At 35.5% G+C, this 11,998-nt stretch overlaps 1 protein-coding gene across 3 annotated transcripts in view; it reads left to right on the forward strand.

Moving 5' to 3' along the window:
* Positions 1-11,998, forward strand: part of ANKRD28 (ankyrin repeat domain 28) — a 175,949-nt gene that overhangs the window by 96,526 nt on the left and 67,425 nt on the right. For all 3 annotated transcript variants that reach the window (XM_006840007.1, XM_006840006.1, XM_006840005.1), the window contains exons 6-8: positions 1,029-1,116; positions 8,193-8,335; positions 10,355-10,567. In XM_006840007.1, coding sequence (XP_006840070.1) covers positions 1,029-1,116; positions 8,193-8,335; positions 10,355-10,567 — 444 coding nt within the window. The remainder of the gene's footprint in view (positions 1-1,028; positions 1,117-8,192; positions 8,336-10,354; positions 10,568-11,998) is intronic.

Genomic DNA, 11,998 nt, shown 5'->3' on the forward strand with positions numbered 1-11,998 from the left:
CCTGTATAGGGTTTCCAAGGAGCAGCTGGTGAGCTTGAACCACTGACCTTGCAGTTCAAACGGCTTTGCAGTCTGGCGCATTAACCCACAGCACCAGAATGCCCCTTTCCATGGGAAAGCTGTTGTAAATGTAGTTAGGTATAGTAGAATGCTACCTTGTGACATTATAAGGTAAGTAGTCTGTGGAATGATTGACTTTCAGGTTTAATCATATTGTGAGTATTTGATATGTGTTTGATTAAATTTAAGACATTTGATTCATCTGGGCATAGATTATGCTTTGCACATTTATAATACTTTGGGCTATGAATAGAAATAAAACATGCTCAATATTCCAGCACTAGACTTGTACTTAGTTATTAATAAAATAGGAGCACTGATGTTATATTGGTTAACGTTCAGCTGATAGCCAAAAGATCAGTGGTTAAGGGAAGGAAGATGTGGCAGTCTGCTTCAGTAAAGATTACAGCCTTCAAAGCCCATGGGGCAGTTCTGCTCTGTCTGATAGGATCACTATTCCATGGAATTGATTAGACAGCAATGGGTTTGGTTTGTGGCTTTTATTCTTAAAATACCAGGACACAAAGTGACATCTGAAAAGAGTACTGATGGCTAACGTCAGTAATAACCACAAAATCAAGACCACTGAGGAGTCGATTCCAACTCCTAGCAACCCATATAGAGTTTTGAGATTAAATTATTCATGAGAGCTGGCAGCCTCATCTTAACTCGCCTTCAGAGTGTTTTGGGTTTGAACTGCTGACTTTGCAGTTAGCTGCCCAAAACCTGACCCACAGTGCCACCAGCGTTATACCTTTTTTCATATTTTGTCCTGTTATTTATTAATTACAATGAAAGTATTTTGAACATTTAAGTCATCATATATTGAATATGATGTAAAGTGCCTTGTTACTATGAATGAATTAATTCCATTCCAGAATAATTGAAATGGGCAGCCTTCACAAAGGATATTTGTGAATGGTTTTACTTTTGAATTTTAATGACACTATTGTTTGCCTTTATTCCAGATGGTCAAATTACTCTTGTCTAGAGGTGCCAATATTAATGCTTTTGACAAGAAAGATAGACGTGCTATCCACTGGGCAGCATATATGGGTATGTGCCGTTTATTTTATTTTATTTTATTTTGTTTGGCATTATGTGCTCAGGAAAAGCTGTATGTATGAATTCTTGCTGTTGACATAACACGTTTCTTTGCGGATAGTGAAGAAAAGTTGGACTACTTCTGAATTTGCTGCTTAAGTGGAGCCAGCTTGGTAGAGGGAGAAGTTTGTCAAACAGGAAAGCATTGGATCATCTTAAAGCTGTTAGAAATAAATTTCATTTAATCTTTCAACTAAGAGACATCAGAGACACAGGCCCAGAATATGTAATTTAGGATTGGTCTTAACTAAAAGCTCATTCTCATACCTATCCATATTTTTATGGAAATTTTAAGTTTGAAGCTATGAAAATGCAGTAAGAAGCCTATTATTATGGTCCAAGCACTTAATTTAATACACAGCATCAAGTTTGGTTTCTACAACAGAAATTTGACAAAAAGAAATTAAGGCTTGAATGCAGGCTTTTCTGGTGTAACATGATACATGTGTTCTTGAAAATGTTTATGATCTGCAAAATAGCACTAAAAAGAGATGCCTAGAATTCATGAGGAAAACAGGCCTGTGTAAAGTACCAAAACCTAGGCAATTTGTGACTAGACTACTAGCAAGTACATTCATTGGTTCTTGAGATAATTTATACAGCTATGTAGACCAACCTACTTCAGGATGTTTTCAAATGCACAAAAACAGCAGAGTAGAAGTGTTGGTTTATATGTACTCAGACTGTGCTGATGGAAGTAGATCTCTTAGCTTAGAGGAAGTATATATAACCTGTTACAAAACACACCAGTCCAGTAAAGCTGGGGTTTTGCTTCTATAGGAGGAAACCTTGGGTACAGTTTCTTGAAATAAAGCTGAAGGACCCCTTCCCTTTGCAACCATGAAATTGTGAGGGCTTTTCCTCTTTTGAAAGATTATAGTTCAGCTTCTACTTTCTGGCTTCTCTAGCCTAGAAAAAAATCATGTATGAACTGACATATTTTCTATGTAAAACTAGTGTAATTCTCTGAGTTGTCAGTGACAGTACCTAATTACAGAGTCTAGCTGTAGTCATGTTCTTTCAGGATAGCGTATCCTTATTAAGTACTCCCCTAATCTTCATTTTCTTTCCCTATCTCTCTCTTTAAAAGATAAAATTAAGATTTAATGGAAGATTATTGATTTTTAAACTGTGCTTTTAAAATGTAAAATAAAAGGTGCAGGCAAATAAATGAATTCAAACCAGTTATGGATACCCTGAAAGACCAGGAAAATCATTTGTCTAAATTGGAAATAGCTGCAAGAAAAATCCATCTTGTAGCTCAAGTTTGGCCTTCAATGTGGGCTGTCAAGGAAGATCAAAAGCGAAGGGTCCCTCCTTAGGACAATCAAGGGAGAAGAGCATAAGCAAAATGTAGAACACTATCCAGAGAAGCAGCAACACCAGAGATGGAGGACTCTACACTCATGGAAAGAGAAAAACTGTTTGCTGGTGGCCAGTAGGCAGGCTTGTAGAAGGTGCCCTTTGGTTGTTTAAGTGATGATATATTCCTGAGTGTTTTGGTGTACATCTCCCCGCCTCCAACACCCCCCCACCCAAAAAAAAAAGGGGGAAAAAAAGAGGGGATAGAAGCTAATACTGTTGAATGATGATGCACAGAAGGAATTATAATCATTGCAATGAAATAATGAGTGTAAAACCGATGTACTTCCATGTAAACTATCACTCAATTCACACTAAAAACTTAAAAAAATAAAAATAAAAAGAGTCACTGTACCGAAAAGCATTGGTCTGTAATCAAGTATTTTAATAGGCAGCACATAATCAAGAGCCCATGGGACTGAAGAAATAAGTCCAAGCTGCACTTATGGCTTTGGCGAAAAGCAAGGCACCATGATTTGACGGAATACAAATTGAAATCTCTAAATAAGCTGATGTAGCACTGGAGGCGCTCACTCATCTATGCCAAGAAATTTGGAGTCAAAACCAACTGAATGGCACCAAAAACAGCAGTAACAACAACTTACTACAAATCTTCAGTAATTTGGGAAGATGTTCATTTGCGTTTTATTAAAAAATTTGATACCAGCCATGTCCTCAAAATTGTTTTTTTTGTTTTTCATGGAACAAAAATTATACTTTTAAAAAAGATGTACTATAATGAGATTAAGACAAGTGTGTTACTGAGAGAATGTGTAGCTATCACTGATTTCAAAGATATGTTTAAATAGGTTTGCTTTAAAATGAAAAGGGTCCCTAAAGATTAACATTTTTGTCTATGTCTTCATTTTTAAAACCAAGGTCAGTGCCTTTAGTGATGTCATGTGTAGTTTTGTTTTGCAAACTGTAGGTTAAACAGCTAGAAGCCAATCTATATAGTTCTGAAGTCTCCTCTTTACAGCCTGTAGTTTTCCATTTTTTAGTTGTGATGACTATTAAATATGACTATCTGTTGTCCCTTTTTCTTCAAGACAGTTTAGGACCAACTAGCCTAACAGTGGTTTTTACTTAATAAATAAATAGTTTTCATGTTGAGTAAAATATAGCAGTCCTTTACCTCCAAAGAATTAGGCTTGACTGAGTAGCTATTTTCGCAAAATTCAAATTCCAGGGATATGCTTCTAGTTGAGTCCACGGAATAGATAAGCATTTGTATCTCACAGACTTCGGATGGCTTTGTTATCCCTAATCTACCGTCACTTTTCAGGCACTCAATTTTGGATTGAAAATAGGTGTATCATGTTTCTTGGCCCTTACCATTCAGTTAATTTTTAGTGCAAACATTAAGAGATTCATAATTCTGCTTTCTCTGTGTTTTCTTTTAAGCATATAACAAGATTAACACTTCTGAAAGCGTTCAGCTGTTCTAGGCATTCAGGTTTAAAGAGAGCCAAACATGTAAGTAGGAAGCAATTGATGGTCTCTAGTCTCAGATAAACCTGAAATCCAGATTACATTCAGAGTATCCTTAAATATTGTTGTAACATGTAGCCCTCTAGTAATTTCTTTCTCCATGACTTCCTTATTACTCCGGGCCTTCTCTCTCCTGGTTGTAACTACCTTAATTTTTCTGTTAGGTCCCACCTCTTATCTTGAAGTCATGATTAAATTCTCTATTGGTATTCTCCAGCTTTGCCTCTTTTTCCAAATGAATCAATTAATCCCTCCTCCCCACCATGTGAGTCCAGGTATGGTGCTGTAGAATAAGCACTCAACTGCAAGGTTAGTTTGAACTGCAAGGTCATCGGTTCAGAGTCACTTCAGAAACCCTGTGGGTCAGAAGTGACTCAAAGGCACTTATCAACAACCCCACCCTGTGGCTATTCCCACTTTCATTAAGATCTTATATTTTCAACATTCCTCAAGATCTTTTATATGTTCATCTTTTCTGTTGCTTTCAGTACTTTTGACAATTGCCAGCCAGCCACATTCTACCTTAAATTATCTTACTGTGATGATGTGACAGAAGAAAGTAAATAAGTTGTCAATCAAGCTAATTAGTATTTATAGCATTTTTTTCTTCTTCAAGTAATATGTAATTTGAATGGATGTGAAATGATGTTTTCCCTTGTCGTTGTTAAGTGCCATCGAGTAGGGTCTGACCCCATGGCGACCCTGTATAGGGTTTCTAAGGAGTGGCTGTTGAGCTTGAACTGCCGGCCTTGTGGTTCAAACTGACTTTGCAGTCCATCATATTAACCCACAGTGCCACACACCCTGATGTTTTCCCTTGCCTTTTCTAAAACTCTCCTAATTCTAAGCATAATTCACTGGTGTTACATGAAGTAGCTTCAAAAAGTTTGTGGAAAAAATTCAATTATATTTTAATTCCACTTTTCCACAAACTTTCTGAAACCTACTTGTACGTTCCTGAACAAAATAAAATGTAGGGCCATTGTGTTGTTGTTGTTACAGATTCCAAAGGGATATTGAGTCCATTTACCAGGTTCATATATATGTGGATATAATTTTTGAAGGATGCTGTCATTGACTATTGAATTAAGTATACCATACTTAATGAATTCCATCTTCTAAAATTATTTAAATGAAATCTAATCCTGCAGTGAAATTATTTTGTAAATTAACAAGGAAGACACACTTTTTTGGCCAGGGTTCACCTCACTGGATCAATATAATTTATTTCACTGAAGAATTTTCTTTCTTCCCTTTTTCTTTTAAATAACAACTACAGATTGATTATAGAAAGGCACTTTTATATTTCTATGGTCCACTAAAGCAATTTGCCATATTTTTAAAATGTGCTCAAATAAATGTCTTATTAATTTTTAAATTGTAAATTTACATCTATAGACCCTTTTAAAAATAGAACAGAAATACATCTTCACCAAATAATAAAATTCAGCCTTATCTGTTCATTCTAAATTACGATTAGAATAGAATTTGGGGGTTACCTCCCATTTTACAATAAAGAACCAAAGTATAGGGCTTTATCATTGCAAGGAAAAGTTCATGCTTCCTGAAATCTGTTTTCATGCATCAGCAGCATGATCTGAGTCAGTACTTAGAATTCTAACTGGTGGTTTTGAAGTTCTTCTAGTTTATATGTGTCTTAAACGTATGGGTATATATATATATATATTATTTTTATCTGTTAGTGAATAATATGCATTTGTGTAGTTTAAAAAGCTATATTTCTGTGTGACCCTCCTTCATGTTATGAGATCAAAGAGTAATGTGTAGGGAGGGATTTTTTGGACCATTTAATCCTCATATGCTTAGTTGTTGTTAAGTGCTGTCAAGTTGATTCCTACTTTTATGTATAATCACATTTCATTTGGCATCTAATGACTTCATAAGTACCCTTTTTGTTTTGTTTTCCCTAAAAGCATAATAGGAGATACTTCTTTTTATTAATAAGATTGGAGAGAAAACTGAAATTATTTACTTTAATCGAAAGTGTATGTGTAAACAACTAAATTTACATTAGGTTCTAGGTAGTATTGCAGATTTATATGTATTCTGTTGAGTTAGTATCCTGGTTAACTTTTGTCAAGATTGCCAAGGCTTCATTTGAAAGCCTCATATGACCCAGATTATTTTGTTAGATTTGTGACACAAGGTTTTTCAGTAATGCAAGAATGCTGAATGGTTTTATAAAAATTATGTTCATAAGATGAATTTGGTAAATAGTATGTGGAAGACGTTAGGTATAGGATAGGTAGGTGGAATGAGGCATGAAAAAATTGTTAGCGATTTTATTTGGCTGTGTTGTGTGAAACATTTGGAAACATGGGGTAACACATAAAAGCACTCTGCAATGGCTGCACATAATTGTTGTTCGAGTCTTCGCTCGCCTTCTAAATCTCTTGACAGGTAAATGCTTTTCAGCCTGCCTGAGCTGTCATCACTTGTCACCTCCCTTACTCCTGGCTTGTTTTTCACAAGAATGGAAGTTATTTCGATCCCAACAACAATAAAAACTGCTTAATGAGAATTAGCTAAAGAGAACGCTGGTCACACTTGTCCCTGTTTTTACATGGTGTTGTGAACAAAATTAGCATAACCCACTTATAAAAATTCAGATATTGCGCTTGAAAATAAGAAATTCACTTGAGAATTACATCATCACCAAAACTACAAATTCCAAATGACACCAGGAAACTGCACACATACTTCGAAGGCTCACCTTGCTGTACAAAAGCCAGAAAAGAGTAAAAGTTTTACACATTCACAGCACCCCCTCATTCACTACCCTCTAAACAATGTTATTTTGTGCCCTAAGCATTTCTTTAGTTTTATACAGGTATATATATGTCCTGTCAGATTCCAGAACTTTCTATAATTGAAATACTGCCATTCCAAGACACAACAGCAGCCAAAATGTAAATGCATGCACCTATACATGCCCCACTCTCAAAAATGAAACAAATAGTTATTGAGTACCTATTTTGTATATAGTTTATAAAAGTTCATTAAATAATGATTCAAGGGTAAGAAATATCACAAGATAGTAAAAGAATTGTTAAATGGGATTTACAGGTATTTGGTGCTTTTTGCATACCAGAAGTCTAGGGAAGTGAGTGATTGGATTTGTCAGGGAAGTTGAAATTTGACATGGACCTTATAGAATTAGCAGCAGTGATTTGGAAGCGACATCCAAACTTAACATTCCATACACAAAAGAAATCTTATGAATAAAGAGACAGAACTGGGAAGGGCCATGCAGGGAAGGAGAGAGTACTGAAAATCCGTTTGGATGAAAAATGAGAAGTACTAAAGAGAATAGTTGTTCTCTCACCTTCTAGATATAGTCCTTCCTGTGAGGCGTTGAGATTAATTCTGGTCAATGAATTGAAAGCAGCATCACTTCTGAACCAGAGTGCTTGCTTTGATAAGAAATTGTAGTTTATTTCCTCCTTCCTACAGGGCATTCCACGGCACATAACAACAACAACAACAACATGGCAGTTGACCCCATTTAAGATACTATCAGTTGCTTGAACCTTAATCCTAGAATAAACAGAGCTCTCTTGCCAACCTATCATAATGTGAATGTTAGTTGTTTAAGTCACGAAATTTGAGAGTTGGTTGCTGTAACCTAGCCAACTTTCAAATTAGACTGATACAAGTAAGTAACAAAGTTGGTGATGGAACTCTGGTAAAAAAAAAAAAAAATAGGAAAAGTAGTTTTCAACTATTAAGCTACATGTTCTAAACACCTAATATTTTCAAGAAACTAATTCCCAGGTTTTCAAGTAGAAAACTGCAAAAAAAAAAAAAAAAATCTGTTGTCATTGTCATTAAGAGAGAGTAACAAAATGAACACCTAAATTCAGAACATGAGACTGTATTAAAACAACCTTAAAAAGAACAAGAAGCTCCAGGCCAAAGGAGGATTATAAATTACAGAGTTATCATTGATAACATAATCACATGTGTTTTTTTCAAATATTGTACCAACTTTTATAAAAACTGTCAATATTTTGTTTCTTCCATCCTCATGTGATCTTGTGACTTGTCATGCATTATGTAACTGATGCACATGTTTATTTTTATTAAAAGGTTACAGAACAGTATTATAATTTCCCATATCCTTATCTCTTTTCCCTTCATAAATGCATTTTTAGGTCACATTGAAGTAGTGAAATTACTCGTGGCACATGGAGCTGAAGTGACATGCAAGGATAAGAAGTCTTATACACCTCTTCATGCAGCAGCCTCGAGTGGAATGATCAGTGTAGTCAAGTACCTTCTTGATCTTGGCGTTGATGTAGGTATTTAAATTGAGCAGTATAAAGTTATGGATCGTTTTAAAAATATTTTTATTTGTACATTGTTAGCAGAAAACACTTGATCTAGGTAAGTGAAATGAGGAAAACTTGTGTCTAGTGACTGTTTCAAGTTCATTCTGGTACAGTTTTGAAAACTTATGTTATTGACAGCAATATAGCATTTGTGAACTATTGGAACAAAATGTTCTTATAAATAAGTAATCAGATTTAGATCCGTTTAACGGCATGTATTAGTTTCCTGTGGTGAGTCATGGTGGTGTAGTGGGTTACACATTGGGCTGTTAACTGATTTGAATCCACCAATCCCTCTAAGAGAAAGATGAGACTTTTCTGCTGCAGTAAATATTTATACCCTCAAAAGCCCTATACAGAGTCAGTATTAGTTAGAACCAACTTGATGGCATTCAACAATAGTAACATTTAGTTTTCTGCAGCTGCAGTAACAAATTACCACAAATTGGGCAGTGTAAATCAACAGAATTTCACTCACAGATATGGAGACTAGCAGTCTGAAACAATGGTTGGTCTGTTTGGTTCCATCTGGAGGTTCTGAGGGAAAATCTGTTCTATGCCTCTCTCTTAGCTTCTGGTGGTTGCCAGCAATATTTGGTGTTCCATGGCTTGTAAATGCCCCACTTTAATCTCTGCCTCTGTTTGTATGTCAAGTAGTTCTTTTGTAAGTAAATGATTCTGTATGACCTCATCTTAACTTGATTACACCTTATTTGGAAATAGGTCTGATTCCACCCCAACTAAGGTTCCAGGTAAAAGTGAATTTTTGGAGGACACTTTGAACCTAGTACATATGGTATACGGTCTCTTGCTGTTTCATATTCTACTTTTAGCACACTTTCTCTCTCCCACCACCCCCCCGGATTACTAACAATATGGTGGGAATTTAATACGACCTAAGTTCTCTTTTTGGATAACTTCTTGGATAGTCAGGATTCATATCAAAAAGAGTATTTCAAGATCTATCCTGGAATTACAATGCTGTATGATAGGATAATATCCTAATATGCTTACAAGGAAGACGAATTAATACCACCATTCACTAAAACCAATGATGATGAAATTGGAAGATTCTACCAAACTCTACAGTCTAAAATTATCATCATGATGCACTGATAATTACTAGTGATTGGATTGCAAAATTTGAAATAAAAAGGAAGGATTGGTAGTTGGAAAATACAGCCTTGATTATAGAAACAATTCTGGAGATCACATGATAGAATTTTACAAGACCAACGACTTAATCACTGCAAATATCTTTATTCAACAACATAAATGGCGACTATACTTGTGAACCTCACCACATGGAACACAAGGAATAAATTTGACTGCATCTGTGGAAAGAGACAATGGAGAAGCCAAACATCATTAGCCTAAATAAAGCAAGGAAGACCATACTGTGGAATAGACCCATCAAATAAAGCAAGGAGGAATATACTGTGGAATAGACCTCTCAGTTGCATCAATATGCAAGTTCAGGCTAAAGCTGAAAAAATTAAAATAAGCCCACAAAAGCCAAAATATATACCACCTGAATTTAGAAACCATTTCAAGAATAGGTTTGATTTGATGCATTATAGATACTAATGATCCAAGACCAGAGGAAATGTGGGGTGACATCAAGAACATCATGCATGAAGAAAGCTTTTGCTTTCTTAGAAAAGCTTTCTAAAAAAAAAGACCTATCTTAGAATTTTCCGTTGTGTTCCTTCTGACTTTTAACAATATTTCAGTTTTCTTTTTTTCTAATATCTCTTGGAATCATTTAATTTTGCCCTGAGATAGTCATTATATATGTGAATTGTATTGCCTGCATATACAAAATGGGCACCATTGTTAATTTTCATTATTTTTTAAAGAAATTTAGAATTGTAACCATCTGTATGATTTATGGTTCTTTAATCATTTGAAAGCAACTGCAAAGTTAATAATTTATAGCAATGACAATTAGCAAGACTAACATTTACATTTTTTTCTCTTAATAGATGAATGAACCAAATGCCTATGGAAATACACCTCTTCATGTAGCCTGCTATAATGGACAGGATGTTGTTGTGAATGAACTAATAGATTGTGGTGCTAATGTAAATCAAAAGAATGAAAAAGGATTTACTCCTTTGCACTTTGCTGCTGCATCAACCCATGGAGCATTGTGTCTAGAACTTCTAGTTGGCAATGGAGCTGATGTCAATATGAAGGTAGGAAACAAAATCAGAATCCATATTTTACATATTGAGAAGTTCTTTGTTTAAACCACTATCAGTAAGAATACTATTCAGCAGTAAAAGGAACAAACTACCGATAGCCTCAAGAACACAGATGAATCTTTAAAATATTTTGTTTAATGAAAGCCTTACGCAAAAGTATCTACTCTGTTTTATTTATTAAAGGTTATGGTACAGACAAAATTTCATTTATGTGGGGTTCAAGACAATAATGACAAAACTCAGAACAGTGATTGCCTCTGTGAGAGAGGATAGTAACAGAGGGGTGACTGAGTGTAAGGGGCATAATGAAATGTCTGGTAATGATAGCAGTGTTCTGTATTATAAGGCTCTGAGTTAATATTGAGAACCATTTGTCAAAACCCTTGAAATGGTGTATTTAAAATTTGCACTCATCTTTGTATATAAATTCTTCCTAAAGGAAAAAAACTTAACATTGAACTCTAGGTAAAGATAATACAAGATGTGGTATTTTGCCATCATGTACTTATAGCTGCAACTAGTTTTAAAATGCATTAGATAATAAGATGATTCAAATAAATGATAGATGGATGGATATACAGTGAAGTATATATATATATAACCGGAGAAGCTCTGGTAGTGTAGTGGTTACGAATCGGACTGCGAACCGTAAGGTCAGCAGTTTGAAACTACTAGCTGTTCCATAGAAGAAAGATGAGGCTTTCTGCTCCCGTAAAGAATTACAGCCTCGGAAACCCTGTACAAGGTCGCTGTGAGTCAGGACCAACTACACAGCGCATAACCACTACCACCACCATGTATATAACCCAGGAAATTCCTGGGATTTAGTTCCTGTCTTTAAGTGGAATTTGTGGGTGAGTCAGAACAGCCTTACTGTATTACAAGAGCGGAGTCCTGGTGCAGCGCTTTAGGATAAATATTAGGCTGCTAACCACAAGGTCAGAGGTTCAAATCCACCACCTGTTCCTCAGAAACAGTATACAGGGTTGCTGGGAGTCAGAGCCAACTCAGTGGCACTTAATAGCTACCACAGTATAAGAAAAGACTTGATGCTTTTTCAGTTATTTAAAAGATGTATGTGTAACCAGTGAAGGTGATTGTAAGAAGAATTTGTTGTGAGTAGGGGGTTTGGTTCATTTGTTTCAGCATGAGTGCAGATTTACATAACATTACAAGGAAAGTAGGAGTTGTCATGTAATTTACTGCTTAGTAAATTTTTCTGTTTGGAAATTTTTCAAAATAGGAAAAACAAAATAATACTAGTTTGCACGTAAAGAATTGTTGTTGTTAGGTAAAAGAACTGTTGTTGTTAGGTAGCTTCGAGTTGGTACTGACTCATAGCGACCTTATGCACAGCAGAATGAATTGCTGCCCGATCCTGGGCCAACCTCACCATTGTTGCCTTGATTGATGTTGCCACTT

The sequence above is a fragment of the Chrysochloris asiatica genome, unplaced genomic scaffold (assembly GCF_000296735.1).
Source record: "Chrysochloris asiatica unplaced genomic scaffold, ChrAsi1.0 scaffold00028, whole genome shotgun sequence".
NCBI classification, from domain to species: domain Eukaryota; kingdom Metazoa; phylum Chordata; class Mammalia; order Afrosoricida; family Chrysochloridae; genus Chrysochloris; species Chrysochloris asiatica.